The sequence below is a fragment of the Nylanderia fulva genome, unplaced genomic scaffold (genome assembly GCF_048542155.1).
Source record: "Nylanderia fulva isolate GAGA-0341 unplaced genomic scaffold, ASM4854215v1 Scaffold19, whole genome shotgun sequence".
Taxonomy (NCBI): Eukaryota; Metazoa; Arthropoda; class Insecta; order Hymenoptera; family Formicidae; genus Nylanderia; species Nylanderia fulva.
In genome coordinates, this window is record NW_028190161.1 from 844,557 (window position 1) to 863,898 (window position 19,342).

The window sequence follows — 19,342 nt, forward strand, 5'->3', positions numbered from 1 at the left end:
TTCAGATATAATCCAACAACATATTCGTGGGAAGCTAATCCTGACGGAAAGTACGCGTATGGTGCAACCTGCGTGAGACGATGTCCGGAGCATCTTTTAAAGGATAATGGCGCTTGTGTGAGATCCTGTCCACCGAAAAAGAAAGCGATGAACGGCGAATGCGTTCCCTGCGACGGACCTTGTCCGAAAACCTGCAAGGGCGTCGAGAAGGTGCATTCCGGTAACATCGATACCTTCAAGGATTGCACCATCATCGAAGGATCCATCACAATTCTGGATCAGAGCTTCGAAGGCTTCCAGCACGTTTATCCAAATTACACGTTCGGCAAACGATACGAGAAGATGCATCCTGACAAGTTGGAAGTCTTCAGAACTTTAAAAGAGATCACGGGCTATCTTAATATCCAAGGAGATCATCAGGATTTCAAGAACCTTTCGTACTTTCGCAATCTCGAGGTGATCGGAGGCAGAACGCTCACGGAATACTTTGCGTCCTTGTACATCGTCAAGACTTCTCTGGTGTCCTTTGGACTTAGTTCCTTGAAGAAGATTTATTCCGGTTCGATTGCCATTTTGGAGAACAAGAATTTATGTTACGCTCAGAGTATTAACTGGAGCAGGATCAAAAAATCATCCGAACACGAAAGTCTTCTATCGAACAACCGGAACGAGAGCGAATGTGGTAAATATATTAAAATGATTTAGACATAAAAATGTAAGAAAAAATTTAGCTTTTTAATTTAAAAAGAAATAATGCCTCGGATATTATGCTGAATATTTAAAAATTTAATTTTAAGTATAATATTTATTATAATAAACTTAATGTATTATTGCTTTTTATTCTACTAAACTTGAAGTTATAATAGAATCATTATATGAATTTTGTATTGCAGTCAAAGATGGTCTCGTATGTGACGAGCAATGTTCGGACGAAGGATGCTGGGGACCTGGACCAGCACAATGTCTGTCGTGCAAGAACTTTATTCTAGGAAATGATTGTCTTCAAGATTGCACTGTGCCAGGGTAAGTCGACATAAACATCGAAAAATATTATGTAATATTTATTATATGATATACAGAAGTTTAAATTTCCAATAACGCATGATTTCTCTCCAATCAAAATTGCTTTCCTAGTTCATGGATAGAAGGTAAATCGAAATTTTTTAGCAAGAATTTGAGAATTCTCAACTCTTGCTTTTTTTTTTAATTTTTATTCATATTTTGTGAGCAAGTTATATATATATATTATCACGCAGCACATTATAACTGCTTTAAATTGCACATGTAGTAAATCTTAAATAAAGTGTACATGGCAAATACAACAATTTGAACGTTAATTATATTCAAATAATTTTTTTATCTGGGTCATCTCTCATTATTTTTTGCCTTCGTTAATTTTTCTATGCCTTATCTTCCTGTTCTTACATTCGTCTTTGCTTTTACATATTATTTTCTTCAGTGACATTTCTCGACATCGTTTAACGATTGATTACGTGTTGTCAGAATTTATCAAGCAGACGAAAAGACCTGTAAGATGTGTCACGAAGAGTGCGACAGCTCCTGCACCGGTCCTAATGCCGACCAATGTATCAAGTGCAAACACGTGCGAGATGGGCCGTTCTGTGTGCCCGAGTGCCCATCCTCAAAGTACAACGACAACGGTCAATGTAAACACTGCCACGAGAACTGTGTAGGCGGCTGCGAGGGACCGGAGAACAACATAGGCGCCAACGGATGTCATAGTTGCGAAAAGGCAATTATGAACGGGAAAAACATACTAGAGGGATGTATGCAGAAGAGAGAGCCGTGTCCTGATGGTAATTAAGTTATACAATGCTCTTTACTCCTCGTGACATTTTTCTATTATTAACATATCAATCTTCTAATTATTAGTCACTAATTGTGATATTGTGAAAAAAATATCTCACGTTATTATTATCATTAATTTTACAAATATACATAAATAAAAATGTATCTGCAATAAATAATTAAATTGATAGCAAAATGATAATAATAATTAATATAAATTAATATCTAATTTTTATGACAATAAAAACATGTATATATAATTCTTTATATCTGTATAAATATAACGAAAATTCCTATGTATGTAATCTCGTGTATAAACGAAGCGTGTTTTCTTATCAAATTCGCAGGACATTATTACGAGTGGGTGAGCCCGCAGGAGCAAGGTGCTTTAAAACCTCTTGCCGGAAAGGCAGTCTGTCGCAAGTGCCATCCACGTTGTAAGAAATGCACAGGATATGGCTTTCACGAGCAGGTATGTCAACAGTGCAACAAGTACAAGAAAGGAGAACAATGCGAGGATGAATGTCCTGCCGATCATTTCGCGGATGCTGACACGCAGCTATGTCTACCGTGCTTCGGGGAATGTCGAGGGTGTTTTGGACCAGGCTCTAATCAGTGTTACAAATGTCGAAACTTCAAAATTTACATTGTACGTACAACAATATTAAAAATCTTGATTAGAAACATACAATATTCTATATATATATTATATTTTATATATTTTATTTATTATATTATATATATATATATATAATAAAATATATATATTTTACTTTATATATAAAATAAAATAATAAACAACTAAGAAATTAATTAATTAATAGAAGACTTATGCTAATTAAAAAATGTTATTAAGAAATGAATAAATAATGCTAATTAATTTGTATAATTGACTATTTAGGATGGTGATCCTTACGATAATTCAACGTTCTTCAATTGCACGGAGTTTTGCACATCGGAATATCCTCACAAGATTTTCCCTCAAGATAGCGAGCCGTATTGTTCTGTTGAAACAGTAGGCCTCGGTTTCCAAATGGACAATGAACTTCAACCAGCTATTTTGACCGGGATTGTGCTCTTCACGTTGGTGTTAATCATCAGCCTTATTGTGATAATATATTTCTGGCGGATGAGAACAAAGGCCAAAGAGAATACGGTAAAGATGACGTTAGCTTTGACTGGTTTAGACGACAACGAACCGCTTCGACCGACAGGCGTAAAACCAAATCTGGCAAAATTACGGATAATTAAGGAGGAAGAAATGAGGAAAGGCGGTATACTAGGTTACGGTGCTTTCGGCAATGTGTACAAAGGCGTCTGGGTGCCCGAAGGGGAGAACGTGAAGATCCCGGTCGCCATAAAAGTCCTCCACGATGGCACGGGTGCGAATACATCCAAAGAATTTCTCGACGAGGCTTATATCATGGCCACCGTGGAGCATCCAAATCTGCTGCAGTTACTTGCAGTATGCATGACGGCACAAATGATGCTAGTGACCCAGCTAATGCCCCTGGGATGTTTGCTGGACTTCGTACGCAGGTACAAAGACAAAATCGGCTCGAAACCACTGCTAAATTGGTGCACGCAAATCGCGAGAGGTATGGCTTATCTGGAGGAGAGGAGATTGGTTCACCGAGATTTAGCGGCGCGAAATGTCCTCGTGCAAACTCCAAATTGCGTAAAGATCACCGATTTTGGTCTCGCTAAACTGTTGGACATTAACGAAGAGCAATATAAGGCTGCGGGCGGAAAAATGCCGATCAAGTGGTTGGCATTGGAATGCATTCAGCATCGAGTATTTACTCATAAATCGGACGTGTGGGCTTTTGGAGTGACTATCTGGGAGGTTCTTACTTACGGCGGTAGACCGTATGAAAATGTCCCTGCCAGAAATGTACCCGAACTATTGGAAAAGGGCGAAAGACTACCGCAACCCGCGATTTGCACGATTGACGTATACATGATCATGATCAAATGCTGGATGCTTGATGCTGAATCTAGACCCAGCTTTAAGGAACTAGCGGAAGACTTCGCAAAAATGTCCAGAGATCCTGGTCGATATCTTGCCATTAAAGGCGATAAATACATGAGACTGCCTTCATATACATTACAGGTAATTTATAATTGATTTTTTTTATGAGACTGGAATAAAAAATAATTATTTTGCAGAGCGATTATGTCGATATTAGTTAATGAAAAAATTATTGATAAGATTATTCATATAATTATTGTCCTAGAATATTAATTACATGCTTTATTAATTAATATAATTTTTCTACAATAATTAAATATGTAAAAAAAATTAAAAGAAAAACTGTACAAAATATACATAAATATAACATAATGTTGCATTATATTAAACGTTGTTAATGGAAATTTTAAGGACGTTATCTTAAGCATTACTAATGGAAATTTTCAGGACGTTATCTTAAGCGTTACCAATGGAAATTTTCAGGACGAAAAAGAAATGATACGAAATCTCGCATCGGCAATGGATGGTCCAGAAGCTTTGGTGGATGCTGAAGAATATCTGCAACCTAAGTCGCGGGCTCCGCTTCCGCCTGTGATCTCCGCATCAAGTACTTCCAGTGCACCACCAAATACATCGGTCAAAGCATGTTGGCCAAACGGCAAGCCGCTCGCCGCTGACTCTCCAACGCCGCAAAATCAACAAAATTGGGATAGGGAGCTCTTGAGGTACGGTGGGAATCATGGGAATGGGAATGCGTCACACGAGGCTGGCAATTCCAGTCAGCCTTACACACATCCCAATGGTCATTGCGGACACGTCGTAGGATCTGACAGCTCGAGTTCGAGATATTGCTCAGATCCCTTGAAGATGGTTGGTGCCAGAGGTAAGCAAAAGAGAGCAGATAAATTCTTGAAGAAACTAAATGGGATATATAATTTTTCTATATATAAAAGATTACAACACTGGTTGAGATCATACACTAATTATACTGAATTTATTTAATGATCAGAAATAATGGATTAATTTTCAGATTGCGATGTGACAGACGACTGTTTCGAAAGTAAAGTAAACTCTGCGCATCAACAAGCTCAAGTGGGAAATCTGAAACTGGATTTACCGTTAGATGAAGATGACTATCTTATGCCGTCACCACAACTGCCAGCCAACAAAACGCAATATATGGATCTCATCGGAGAGTCTAAACCAACAGGTGAGCGAGAGCGAAATTTGCTATTATTTTTGCACAAGTTCAACGTCAACTATATATCTTGAAATATATTCATGAAAATTATTTTGAATTCTTTACAAAATATAAAAATCATGTTTATTTTGTTTCTAGAATCCGAATCGAAGCATTTGAACAACGGTTTCCGGAAGTATCCAGATTTCCTGACGATTCAAGGAAAGACATCGTTGGACAATCCGGAGTATCTAATGTCGCAGGACGAAGGCCCGCTCACGCCGCAGACTTTGGGTATCCCTACATCCCTAGATCTAGAGAAGGTCCTGACGAACGGCACTTTTGGATCTCAAGTCAGACAAAGGAGTTCTGAAGAGGAGTCAGATCACGAGTACTACAATGATTTTGACCGACTGGAACGAGAATTACAACCGTTGAAACCGTTCAGGAAAAACGAGACCACGGTGTGATTCCAGAGTGACGAGATATATTGAGAACATAAAAAGAAGCTTATGATTCTGTGAAACTAGAAAAAAGTTATTATATCGAAAAAACCTTTGCTTCGTTCTTCGAGAAGAAAGTAAATCAAACGCGACTTCGTAAAGAAGTAACGAAAACGAATATATAAACGTATCATTGAAGTTACTCAATTTCCAAAAAGGATCTATTGTACTTAGAAAGGACACTTCGCTCAAGTGCCGCGCTTGATTGTGATTAGACGTAAGCTAGAGACTCTTGTACGTATATATTATGAGATATATAAATATATATATATATATATATATATATATAAGACGAAGAAGGAAGAAACTATATATACGAGGACGTGCCGGAAACGAGAATCGCACAATGGCGATGCTCGCGAACAAGTAGTGCAAAGATATTCTTAACGTGCCATTTGCTGTGGCTTGTAAATAAATTACACTTTTCGTTATTAGTATCTCGAGGATGTAAGAAATATACTAGAACTTAATTTGCAGCGACAGCGTCCAAGATCGTCGCTGCTTAAAAGCTTCCTTTCGGACTGGTTTAAGGCATTTTGCGGAACTTATTATTGCAAAAAAATTTATCTTATCATTTATATACGTGTTTGATAATTTCAAAATGTAGAAAATGCCATATGAATGGCTTTTACGATTTTCACAGTCTTAAACCGGTCTTGTTTTGTCACTATTCTCTTACAAAGATATCTATGCACCGTGAAAATTAATATTCACAATGACGATATCTATTTTTCAACGAAAGAACGTTTGATCGGAAATAGTGAACAGTACATTTTCGCGATTAAATTTTATAATTAAAAAATTTAGCGCGACAAGTATGAAACATCGAATAATTAAGGCTGTTTGCAGCGACTGCGCGTGAAAAAGATTCATGGTCGTTGTTAAATTTTTAATGGTGCAAAAACTATTTTAAGCATTTTTTTATATTGAGCGAAGTCTCCTAAAAAATCGCTCAATGTTTTTTTAAGATGTTACCACTTTTTTATTCTTTTCATGAATGCAGAAAAGTTTGCTAATAACATCTTATTTCGTTAAATAACAAATCCTACATTTCTTTTCGTAAAATTAATATATACTCTCAACTAAAAATATTTATACGATACGATTGAGAAAGAACGTAAATTAATTCTGAATTTATATGACAAAATAATTATATGATAAAATAATGTGACAAAATAATTCATATAGAATATGGCAATAATTAAATATTAGAACATTTTATCGATATTCGATGAATTCTCGATGGAAGGGCCGATCAATGCTTTTGAAAAATATTTTAACATAGAATTTACAAAGTCTTTTGCTTAGAATGTCGAAGGTTAAGCGGTCTTGCCAGCTTGCAATAATGTCTTTAATTAATCAAATCTATTTAACGCGATTCTTTGTTTCAATCCACTTCATTATCTTGTGACGTAATGAAAAGTTTTAAAATAAAACCAAGGAAAAATTTAATTGTTCATCTCTCAAACTTAGCCATTAATGCAACCGGGCCGAAGCATTTGTGCGACATACCGCTGACTGTGATACGAATTATTTTATCTTTCGCCTGATGACACTCAAATACGGCAATGATAGCACCTTCCTATACCTTCAGCATTAAGCTATGACAGCAAAATCTGCATCGTCCTATTTTACTGCTGAGGATAAATTCGCTCTCGTATCGAGATTCAAATTTATCACGACGAGGACAAACATTGATTCTACTTAAGTATTGAGGGAAGCAAGAAGATTCAAATAAACCTTTCTTTTTCCTTCCTCTTATGCCATCGTCTTCGTAATGGATCCAATAAAGGGATCCATAATGAACCAATAAAGTTGATCGGATCGGGAATTACGAGTTATTTCGATTTTTATGTGAAACGCGATTTGTATATAGTTTAGCGAGTAGCGTAGCGAACAGAAAAAAATTTTCACGAGCGTGAAAAGAAGAAGAGTGTATTTGTACACAATCAGTAATAATCATACGTCGCCAGAATACGGTATGTAGCCGTACCGAATATAATAGTACGATAGGACGTGCCATGTTGTACAGGAAAAAAAGAGGAAAGTACGAGAGCAAATTTTATGATGTGCACAAAACGAATCTTCCCTGTATTTAATAAATCATTTCGCAGGAACTCTGTCCTACACGAGCCTTGCATTTGCTGTAGATGAGCATGGGCGTGCGCGAGATTAACGATCTCTTCTATGAAAATATAATTTTATCAATATTTTACAATCGATGTATACAATTATTCTCACATTACGATTCGAGGAAGAAGCGCGACGACGATATCGGATCATCCATTTGTCATATAGTCTTTATTTTTTTATTATTCTTTAATCAGTCACCTTATATATTAACAGCATTAATAACTAACATTAACAATTTTCGAATTTTCATATTCTTTTCATTATAAAACAACCAAAGTCATTCTGAGACATTTGTTCCTCCAACTTTAAATTCATCATTGAATAATATTGATATTATTTTATGGTACCAATTATCTTTTTACGAACGATTTATGGTACCAATTATCTTTTTAAGAACGCACATTTATATGTATAGACGTAATTTTCTGTTTTAATTTTGTTTAAGATACGGAATGACATTGGCTATTTTTTTATTATTCGCGCATCTTCCTTGATAGCATTATCATGATCATGTTCTGCGATAATAAAAATAAAAACAAAAGTAATTACGAAAAAATATCTCGATTATTATCATATATATACGAGAAATTCAGATTTCCAATCTCGCCACATATCGTGCAGTTATCGCATCTTATCTGTATAACGATGTAATCCAATACGTATCGTGTACATTGTGTTAAGTGTTACTAATTATATTATTATTATAACAAATTCTTTTTGTAATATATCATTCACTGCGACGCGTTATTCGTCCCCCCTATATGGAAAGATACGCGATTTCTGTAAAGCGAACCAAGAAACGTCTTTCCATTTTCTTTCTCGCCCTCGCACATTTGGTCTTGTAAATGTAAATTTAAACTGTGACTGAGCATTCTAATTAGTAGGTTGTACATTGTAATCTAACGTTACGTAATTGCGAGGAGTTACATTTGCCATTCGGTTGTGGACATAGAACCTATAGATCTTTATTGTATCATTATATATCGTAAAAATTTATTGTAATAAAGAACAATCATTCTTATCACTTGTCTTTCTTGAACCTCAATAATTGCGTCAAACTTACATAATATTTTTTTTAGATGCATGTTCTGTTACGCTCAATGCTTATTTTTTATGCATATTTGCATAAAGAAAATTTATGTATGAAGGAAGAAGATTGTATTTATTAAATATTTTCCTTATTATATTCTAAGAATCTCATTTACATTCCGCCTATTTTTACAAAAAATACGACCCACATATACATATAAAATAATGATGAACAAAATTAATAAGAAGATGAGCATTAGCTTTTTTGATAAATACTTATAATTGCTTTTAATTTTTTTTCATAAATAAATAACAATGTAATTATTTAAGTAAAAAAAAATTGCATTTGTTTAGAAAATTTTCAGTTATTGAGAGATAAAAAGAGACAAACATTTCCAGACATCGTAATAAATTAGTGATAACTATATAATATTGATAAACATGTAAAAAGATCTATTTTTATCTATAATATGATATCTTTGTCGTGAAAAAAGCTTATCCAGACGTATATGTGAAGTAAGTATGCTTCATATCATAATATTCGTCTCATATCTCATACGACATACGTATGAAGAAGCGTATATAGTTACATTCACACAATGCTTCTTTAATAATTAATACGAATATACGGGACTGCACGAAACTGTACGGAATGACACGAGACTATATCTTGGTCTACATAATATGAAAGAAAGAGAGATATATACTTCTGTAACTCCGATTCACACATATTTTGCGTGCTCAGTTAGTCACTCGTGGATAACTGTACGATGCAGACTTGTTTCTGAGATATTTTTAGTGCGAATTTTTACGTTTATAAACCTCAGCGTTTCTTCAAATGTGGTTGATAAAACATGCGCATCATTTTATTCAATTAAGAACACGAATTCATATCAAAGTCAACACTTTACGTAAGAGAATTTAACAATCGTACAGTACACAAAAGTGAACACTCATCAGTAATTTTTTAAAGAGTATATATTACAATTCCTCACGTCAAGGCATATTTGGTAATTATAGTCATATGCTACATAAAATATTTAAATATATCTATATCAATACTAATCTTCTTTGTATCGATCTAAATGATTATGTCCTATAAAGAATGCTACTTTATATTATCAGTAAATAGAAGAAATATTATGAATTATTTTGATGTACTTTTTACGTCTGCATCAAAATTAAAAGATAAATTTTATAATTTATAAAATATAGCTTATTTAAATTACCTGTATACATAATAAATTTAATCGTAGACTGCATGAGACAGAATAGAAAATTTACAGCATGTTTTATTGTTAGAAAAGACTTTTCAGAGGAAGAATTTATTTATTTGTGGTAAGAATCGCAATATATAGTGTTACTAGAATATGTTAAATACGTTTAACGGACTTTAACGTATCGTCATTTAACATAATTTAATATATGCAAATCTTAAATATATCTATTATGTTATACATTATAACAAATATGCTTTAGATAATAATAATTAAAATTTTTTGTAACCAGAAATTAATCTCATAAAATGATATATTTTATTCATATACCATCTCTATAAGCGCATGATATTATTTAATATTTAAGCAATATTCTAGGCGTATTTTTAGAATATTTAATAATATCATGCGCTTATAGGGATATAGTTTAATTTATAAAATAAAATAATCTGATTAAATACATATATACACATACACAATAATACACATACTTATATATATACATATATATTTATGCAATGTAAATTGTTTTCAAAAATTAGGCGTACAAAATTTATTCATATATCGACCAACTGATATGAATACTGTTGATGATCCATATTTGAGACACCTGTTCGATGGTGACCCGGTATTCAATGTCTATCACCAGGAAGCTACGAACTTGTCCGTAGGGGCACCTGGCCCTGACCTTTTAAAACACTGTGTAGAAATGTTGAACAAATCTACACGACATAGATTGGTAAAATCAATTATTTTAACAGTGTACTTTTTGTATCTTTATAATTATAGTATTAAGAGACATAATAAATTTTCAAAAAATAAGTCAATTAAAATCAAGAAAATTTATTTATCTTAATCAAAGTATATATTAAAATTCGATAGCAAATTAGTTCATGTTCATTAACTCATTGTCAGCTGAAAATGTAAATATAAAAACTTTGACTAAATAATTCATTAATGCTTTAATAAAAGTAAACTTTATGTGAATATTATAATATATAATATATAACATGTGTATTATAATATATAACATGACTCTTAAATTTCTTTTCAATTTTTAATTAAAATGTGTAATAATCATATACTTCAATTAATTGGTAATTCTATTTTTAAAATGTTTGGCTTATATTTTAATTATATAATGTTTTATATTTGCATTACTTTGCACTGATCCATGTTAATGAAATCAATTATATACTTAGGAAGAAGAAGAAAAGGAAGGAAAATACTATCTTTTTCAATATGGTATAACAGCAGGTCTTTGGGAATGTCGCGATGAGTTAGCTAAATTCTTAAGCAGACGATATGGTAATTCTGTCATGAGAGAACAGCTGATATTGACATGTGGAGCGTCACATGGTCTTCAAATGTTGTTGAACACTATACTATCACCGAACGGTGTTATCTTTGTGGAGGAAGTTACATACATGATTGCTCTCGATGCTTTTAAGCAATTTCCCTTAATAAGAATAGTTACAGGTAGACATATATGTGTATAATATATAAATTATTTTTCGTAAAACAAGCAATAGAATTTAAATATTTTAATTTAATATAAATAAATTATTACAATTAAAAAATTTAAATACCTATTATAGATTATGCCAAATATAAACTCAAATATTAATAATACAAGAAATCGATATACATACATAATTATAACTAATTGAATTTTTTAAAGATATTGTATTAGTAAAAAAATATCTATCTAAAATATATTCATATTTATATGAGTGTTTATATTTTATATACACAGTGCCAATGAAAAATGACGTAGTAGATCTAAATGCATTTGAAAAGATAGTAGCTGAGGAGAAGAAGAAAGGCAACTATTTTTTGAATGATCAGAAAATATTCTGGGCGATGTTTTATACGATACCAATTTTTCACAATCCAACTGGAATGACATTGACGCCTGGTAATTAATAATTTGAATCAACATCTTACATGTAACAAAATCTTCCCTTTACATAATCGCGATTAAATAATTTGTCACGTTAATCATTAATTACTGTTTCAATTTCCCATTTTAATCAATACACATAAAGCTTTGTCCACTTGACATGCAAAATGCAAAAATTAATAAAATAAATGTATATAGGAAAACCTAGTGCAATTTTTTTATGCATATAAATAATGCAAATCAATTTTATTTTTCAACAGATCAGTGCAAGCGTTTAGTGGAAATCGCACGAAATAATTCCATAGTGGTAGCCTGCGATGATGTGTATAATTTGCTTTATTATGGAGAAGGACTTCCGCCATATCGCTTATTTTCTTATGACGATCCAAAAGATGCAAACTACAAAGGAGGGAATATTGTGTCAAACTGTTCGTTTTCTAAAATCCTTTCGCCTGCAATCCGTTTCGGATGGATCGAATGCAGTCCACGTGTTGTTAACATTGTAAAAACATCGTAAGATATGCACATATTTTATTCTTTCTTTTAGAAAATATAATTTCTATTTGAAGACAAAATATAATGCAAGAGCTATTCCTAATCAAGCTAATATGTTATACATTTAAATAATTAGCTAATGTAATATAAATTATAATGGGCTAAAATCTTGAAATTATTTTTAACTGTGCAATTTTTAATATTTTTTTATAGAGGTACATTGTGCAGCGGTGGAGCAGTTAATCATTACATTTCCGGATTAATAGCAAGTATGCTTCAAGAGAACATTCAGGAAAAGTATCTTGATAAAATCATAAAGATCTATAGGGTGCGTTATATTATAAATTTTTACACTTCAAAAACTTTATCATCGCGTAAAAAAATTGATAATTGAAAAATAATATTATAAGTAAAATGCTTATATAAAAGTTAAGAATTATTTAAATATAAAATTGTTCTCATATTTATTATAATTATTTTTATATAAAAGTTATAAATAAAAAAGAATATAAAAAAGTTTACACTCAATAAAATTAACTTAAATTCAATTTATAGGAACGACTAGATGCGCTTTGTGCAACTTTGGATCGATTTTTGCCCAGTTGTTGTTCATATCAACGACCAAAAGGTGGTTACTTCGTTTGGGTCCATCTTCCTAAGGGTATAACGAATTTTTCTACTTTGAAATTATATGACTAAGTACAAAAAAATAATACTGAATCAAATTTTAAAATAATTATATGTTACAATTTTGAAGTTGTGCATTTCTCACACACACACACACACACACACACACACACACACACACACACACACACACACAATTGTAGTATTATATTAATATTTATGTATATTCATATATTAATTTATTTTATTTGTCATAAAATTATGTTTTTTTAAAGGTACGGATGGTACTCAGTTCATCAAATGGTGTCAAAAGGAATACAAAGTATCAGCGATACCAGGTACTCGATTCTCATATACGGGTGAAGCAACGAATTTCTTACGTATAAGCATAGGCTTTCACACAAAAGAAATTTTAGAAACTGCAACACAAACTTTATGTATGGCACTTTTAACGTATATCAGGCGTCAAGGTGAAGATGACAAAAATAATATTGCAAATAAGAATAATTTAAAACAATAAGAGAGTATATCGATTTTAATCGAATGACAAAAAATACATTTTAGTATTATCTAAAAAGATATATGTTTAAGATATATAAATTGCACGAAATACGTATGTGTATAAATGTATTTTATATAATAAAAAATTATTTTAAGAAATATTTACACGAAAAGAAAATATTTCACAATACAATTGTAAAAAAGATGTGTAAAAAAATGCGTATTCTTTTTTTTATTATATAAATATAATGCAGAATTTTATATGGATGTAAATTTTATATACATATTATACATGTTATAAGTACAACAATATAAATTGTTATACATGTGTTATAATAATGCTGAAGAAGAGTTTTTTCTTTCCAATTTTGCCGCAACATTACAATATTATGTATTTTTGTGCTTAAAAAACGAATGTGTTAATTAAAATTGTCGCTATCAGGTAAGAAAAAAATTACAGTATAGAGAGGAAGGATTTTAATTTACAGATTCGTGTTTCACGCACAAAAATACACAATACATTGTAAAGTTTTAGCAATTTATACATATTGTAAAAATTTTATTTTTTAAATTATTTTAAATTTCACTTTATAATATTTCCATGTATATTATTTATATTTTACAGATTACAATTCTGCTTCTGCGCATCGTATCGGTGAATCTATAAAATTTTAGGTAGAAATTTTAGGAAAATGCTCTCTGATTTTACTGATTCTTATTTACAATATTGTGTAATTTTGTTCGTGAAATATGAATCTCTAAATTAAAATCTGTTGCTCCTACTGCAACTTTTTTGCTACTTAAAAGCAACAATACCTGACAGAAGATTATCAGTAAGCATCCTTTTTCAATTAATTCGCATAATCAAAATATACATTGCAACAATTTGAATAAATATAATCATTTCTAAAATTCAAATAGAACTTCATAATGTTACTCGTTCTTTTTAAAATTATTACTTATCATATGATGAGATTCATAAAATAATAATTATAATTTTGAAAACAAGTTAAATTTATAATTGTGAGAAACAAATTTTTTTTAATTATGTCATTTTACAATTTCATCAAACCATCATATTTCATAATATTCTAAAAGATACAAAATATATTAAAAAAACCAATAAAAAATATATAGAAATAGGAACATAATATGTACGTAATAGTATGTATACCTTTCTTCTTTTATTACAAAATTGTTAGATGTTATTACACGTTTTGCACATGTAGCAATATTAACAATATACTTTTTAATTAATAATTCATATATAAAAATATGAAGGTAGGTCCGTTTATTCAGAATCACCTAACAATTCTTTCTGTTTGGCGGTCAACAATTCTTCAGCTTTACTTATATATTGATTACTGAGACTATCTATTGAGTTTTCTATCCTAAATATTAAGTCTTTGGCTAATCCTTCTTTCTGTTTTACCACTTTAATATGTCTATTGCGTATATCTCTAATATTATCGCAACATTTTGTATAAAAGCTCTTTGCATTTTTAGATAAGGTTTCTCTGTGCTCTTTTGTTACTCTGTAAAAACATATATAATACATACATAAATGTTCTTGTGCTGTAAAGAACATATATAAATATTAAAATATTCTTGTTTCAATAAGAGTCATAATTATATATTCAACTACATATATACGTAAATATATATAAAATATTTTTTAAGTTTAAAAACTTACTTGGGAATAGGAATATAAATTGTAGTTCCATCTTGTTGTGGATTTAACTTCATCTGATTTTTTGTGAGACTTATCAAAATATCTGGGATAGCTTGCGAAAAAGTAGATACATTTAATACTAATAGTTTGGGTTTACGACTAATCTGTGCAAGCTCCTGCAATGTATAATCTTTTCCCTCAAACTTGACAGTTAATTCCTCAATAGCACCCACTGTTGATCTTACTGATAAATATTTGACAAAATTATTTTTCAAGAGTTCAATTGCCTTGTCAAATTGAGATGTCAGCTTACTGACATCGATAACTTGTTCCATCTCATTATAATCAATATGCTGTACCTTCTGCTTCTTTTTATCTTTGCCACGATCTTTGCCTTTTGCCAATACACAAGTCGTAGAGAAACCTCTTGAATTATTCACTTTGACAGAATTGTCAAATGAAAAATTTAGAATATCACAATGTTGAATGATGCGTAGAAATCTTTGCTGGCTCTTGAGATGATACATCTCTTTATTTAATAAAGAGTAATTTATATAGTTTTTTATTGGTCTTAATATTGAGACCATTGCAAAATTTTTTAATTTAGTATTACCACAAAGCCGGATAGCTATTATGCTTCCCATTTTTTTACTGTCAACGATGTTCTATGATTGCAATATACCTGAAAAAAATATAATGCTATAATATTACGATATATATTCGATATTTCAAAATTTACCTGATACTTCTTGCGCTATTTGTATTTCAAGAATACAAAATAATATTATTATGTATGTACACGAATTTTACTCACTTCGAAATCCATAATTAATATAATTTATTTCTTTAGCATTATTAATAATGCTACCCAGCAAACACAATATATAAATGTTATATACTCAAGCATGTTACATGTAACGTATATGTTAGTTGTAATTTCCCACTCATAGATGTAACATTTTTAATATTACATATATTACATTGTAGTTATATTGTCATTATATCCCAAGATAGCAGTAACTTATCAATACGTCAATGTGCTATTTGGTATATAATTACAATATAACTACAACGTAATATATGTTATATTAAAATGTTACATCTATGAGTGGGAAATTACAACTAACATGGATGTTACATGTAACGTACACGTTATATTACCTGTTATATTCCGTTTTATTGTAGCAATGTAACAATTATATATCGGTGTTTGCTGGGTACAATCATCCTCTTTTTATTTTTTATTTCTCATGTGAAAATTGCGAATTTTGCACGAATTTTTAATAAAATTTATAACGTTAATTATTATCAGTTTTCCTCACGTGAATTTGAACTTGATGTGTGTATGAATCTTCACATTTTAGGTAGGTATAAAACAATAAATGTAATAAATAATATTAAAAGATATATTACATTTTTGACATATGTGCATGTTTATATATTTAAATATCATATTATTTTCTCTGATAACCCGGCTCTCTTATTATGGAGCATCCCTCATTCCTTATGAGGGAGCTCCTTAATTAATATCCGGAGTATTTATAAATATATACGGCTCTGTTTTTTCTCTTTCTTACCCTCACCTAGTGATCGATGATCTTATTTTCACAAGGTATTCTCACAAAAGAGATATAATTTGCTGCGCAACAAAATCTAATAATATATGTGAGGTTATTTCACGTCAAATGTAGTGTCATGTGAGGTTATCTCACGTTGTAGAATTCTTCGATAAGGTGTGAGTCGGAGGTAAGTTTGATGATAAATCGACTATTTATTTTTCTAACTCAGATGACGTGCAACGTTAAATGTGCGATGTAAAATCACGTGGAGAAATTTTCTTCGATTCTAGTCTATTTTTTGTTACAAAAATCCGAGTATACTTAAAGTTGCCTTTCATAACCTCTCTGTTAAAAAATAATTTTATAACTCCATTTTATTTTTTTTTTACTTTTTACCTTTTTTATATCTTTTCCTTTCGAATTTCTGAATTTAATTATTATTCCATATTTTTGTCGTCTTAGATTTTATGAACTTAATTAGAGAGTGTTTTAGATTACATTCCATTAATGCAAAGAACATGAATAAATTATTTATTTCTAACGAAAAATTATTTAGTTTCGTTAGGATAACGCATTGTCATCCGCGATTTGGCTCTTGTTGCCCGTCTTATACGTTAAATTTATATTTATATTACAGAGCCTTGTTAAAACTCTTATAAAATTAAATTACTCTTGCAGTTTATTTTTATTTTAATCACGTGAAATACTGAATTTAAGATTTAATCTATAGGTTGTTGAATAATGATAATGATTTGTTTTTTCAAATCTTATAAGATGTATGATACAACGTAATCATATCATTGACATGTATATATTTCTTTAAGTAAACAGAGATAGTGTCGATAGGTTTGTTCTTTTTAATTGAACTGTGTACAATTTTTGTTTACATGGATTTTGTTTGCATATTTTTTTAAAAAGCTAACGTTTGGTTTATTATATTTTTTTGCATTTTCTATATTTAAAAAAAATTAAATAAAAATACATTTATAAACTAGGGAAACAAAAAAGAAAAAATATAAAGTTATAAAACGCGTAAGTAAAAAGAATAGATTTAGCATGATTAATATGATTGTTCAAGAGAGATGTTTAATAAGAGAGATATAAAATTATTTGTTTTTGCCACAAATATTTATTTGTTTTGTTTATGTATTTTAATTGGCAAGTTCTATGTATAAGTTTTTGCTATTACAAGACATTAATTATAGCTAATTGTAAATGTTGTGATTTCAGACTTATTTTTCATCTGTGCAGCAGAAAATAAACTGTAATACTTCATTAATTGTAACTTATTAGAAGTATAGCAGGTTTCTTTGACTTCGATTGACTATGAGTAAAACACCAGTTTCCATTCTCCAAGAGATGATGGTGAAACAGAATATGATACCTGATTACGAATTGATACACGATGGTGGAGGCCGTCATGTGAACACTTTCACATATCGAGTTATGTGCGATGGTTTCACTGCAATTGGTACAGGCCGTTGTAAAAAGGAAGCTAAACATGAGGCTGCTACAGCTATGTTAACAGAGATTGCCAAACAAAGAAACTATCCGCAATTGCCAGCGGCCAGCACACCTACAGGATCTCCTTCAAGATCACCATTTCATGTAACTCCTCTTCCACCAAAAATACCTGCAAATGCACCTTTTGTTAATGCTATAGGTGAATTACAGGTAATTGATTCTCTTTTTCATGGTTGCATAATTAATCTTATATAATTATCATTATAATGTTACTTATCATTATGTTTTTCAGGATTTATGTGCAGAAAATAACTTACAGGAACCAATTTATAATCTTATCAAGGATTCTGGACCACCACATGCTAGAGTCTTCACTATTACATGTACAGTATCTAGTTTTGTAGAAGAAGGAGTTGCACCAACAAAAAAAATGGCAAAGCATGATGCTGCAGGAAAAATGGTGAAAAGAATAAAAGCTCTTGTGGATCAATTAAATAGCATTGAGGATGAAGAAGGATCTTTAGACTCAACTTTAGCAACTAATAAAACGGAAATAATGAATAGAAATGCTAAAGAACGCTACTATTCACTTAACAAATCAATAAAAAAGATGAATTTAGGTATTAAATTATCTGAATATCACACTAAATGGAAAGATTCTTTAGAAATGGATAAACGTAAGAAAGCATTAGAAGAATTGCATTCTTATTTAAACGAGATTCTATCTTTGGACGAAGAAGATGCAGATAAATTTACCATAATAATAAATAAGAAGTTATCTAAATTAGAAACTATATTATCAGATATTAATGTAACAGTTAATACAAAAGAAATACCGGCAGATAAGAGCTATTTTTTGAAAATAATAGAGCTCAATACTTGTCCTCATCTTTCACAGATTGGTATAGGAAAAACTGAGCAAGAAGCTGACTGGAATGCTTTAACCAAGATGGTAGAATTTTTAATATTGCTTCTGTCATAAAATATAGAATTCATAAATGTAAATATAACATTTTAACAAATAATATTGATAATATTAATTAAAGTATTTTGATACACGTTTTTCAGTCTTATTTTTTTTTTTTGAAGAAAGATTTGAGTTAATTTTTGTCAAATTTACAGTTATTATTTGTGTCTCATAAAATATTTTTATTATGTGCAAGCTTAAGTTGTCTAAAAATATTCTCTTATATTTCGAACATATGAAAAAGTGACATTTTTTAATAAATACAGTTTTACACAGTTCTATAGTTTTTATAAATAAAATCTTATTGTTTA

At 30.6% G+C, this 19,342-nt stretch overlaps 4 protein-coding genes across 10 annotated transcripts in view; 3 read left to right on the forward strand and 1 right to left on the reverse strand.

Annotated features, from left to right (window-relative positions):
- Positions 1 to 8,618, forward strand: part of Egfr (epidermal growth factor receptor) — a 147,357-nt gene extending 138,739 nt beyond the window's left edge. For 3 of the 4 annotated variants that reach the window (XM_029309027.2, XM_029309024.2, XM_029309023.2), the window contains 8 exons: positions 6 to 682; positions 894 to 1,023; positions 1,504 to 1,817; positions 2,157 to 2,458; positions 2,711 to 3,922; positions 4,229 to 4,664; positions 4,812 to 4,991; positions 5,121 to 8,618. In XM_029309027.2, coding sequence (XP_029164860.1) covers positions 6 to 682; positions 894 to 1,023; positions 1,504 to 1,817; positions 2,157 to 2,458; positions 2,711 to 3,922; positions 4,229 to 4,664; positions 4,812 to 4,991; positions 5,121 to 5,431 — 3,562 coding nt within the window. In that variant the 3' untranslated portion in view covers positions 5,432 to 8,618. The remainder of the gene's footprint in view (positions 1 to 5; positions 683 to 893; positions 1,024 to 1,503; positions 1,818 to 2,156; positions 2,459 to 2,710; positions 3,923 to 4,228; positions 4,665 to 4,811; positions 4,992 to 5,120) is intronic. The other variant, XM_029309026.2, reaches the window with a different exon arrangement.
- Positions 8,619 to 9,347: 729 nt separating this feature from the next.
- On the forward strand, positions 9,348 to 15,150 carry LOC114936080 (uncharacterized). 2 transcript variants are annotated; one of them, XM_029309091.2, is made up of 8 exons: positions 9,348 to 9,537; positions 10,386 to 10,582; positions 11,046 to 11,322; positions 11,600 to 11,761; positions 12,007 to 12,259; positions 12,455 to 12,569; positions 12,797 to 12,902; positions 13,144 to 15,150. In XM_029309091.2, exons 1-8 carry the CDS (start codon positions 9,465 to 9,467, stop codon positions 13,386 to 13,388), a joined length of 1,428 nt encoding a protein of 475 aa, XP_029164924.1. In that variant the 5' UTR covers positions 9,348 to 9,464; the 3' UTR covers positions 13,389 to 15,150. The 2 variants fall into 2 exon arrangements, with proteins under 2 accessions (XP_029164924.1, XP_029164925.1); XM_029309092.2 differs by lacking the exon at positions 9,348 to 9,537 and adding an exon at positions 9,548 to 9,636.
- On the reverse strand, positions 14,535 to 17,112 carry mRRF1 (mitochondrial ribosome recycling factor 1). Of its 3 annotated transcripts, none has more exons than XM_085481675.1 (3): positions 16,997 to 17,112; positions 15,063 to 15,723; positions 14,535 to 14,904 (listed from the first exon to the last, which is right to left on the reverse strand). In XM_085481675.1, the coding sequence occupies exons 2-3, from the start codon at positions 15,683 to 15,685 to the stop codon at positions 14,661 to 14,663; spliced, it is 867 nt and encodes a 288-aa protein (XP_085337801.1). In that variant the 5' UTR covers positions 15,686 to 15,723; positions 16,997 to 17,112; the 3' UTR covers positions 14,535 to 14,660. The 3 variants fall into 3 exon arrangements, with proteins under 3 accessions (XP_085337801.1, XP_085337800.1, XP_029164954.2); XM_085481674.1 differs by lacking the exon at positions 16,997 to 17,112 and adding an exon at positions 16,625 to 16,958; XM_029309121.2 differs by lacking the exon at positions 16,997 to 17,112 and adding an exon at positions 16,619 to 16,958.
- Positions 16,526 to 19,126, forward strand: LOC114936096 (RISC-loading complex subunit TARBP2). Its single transcript, XM_029309120.2, has 3 exons — positions 16,526 to 16,787; positions 17,831 to 18,274; positions 18,357 to 19,126. The coding sequence occupies exons 2-3, from the start codon at positions 17,927 to 17,929 to the stop codon at positions 19,044 to 19,046; spliced, it is 1,038 nt and encodes a 345-aa protein (XP_029164953.1). The 5' UTR covers positions 16,526 to 16,787; positions 17,831 to 17,926; the 3' UTR covers positions 19,047 to 19,126.
- The last annotated feature ends 216 nt before the right edge of the window (positions 19,127 to 19,342 follow it).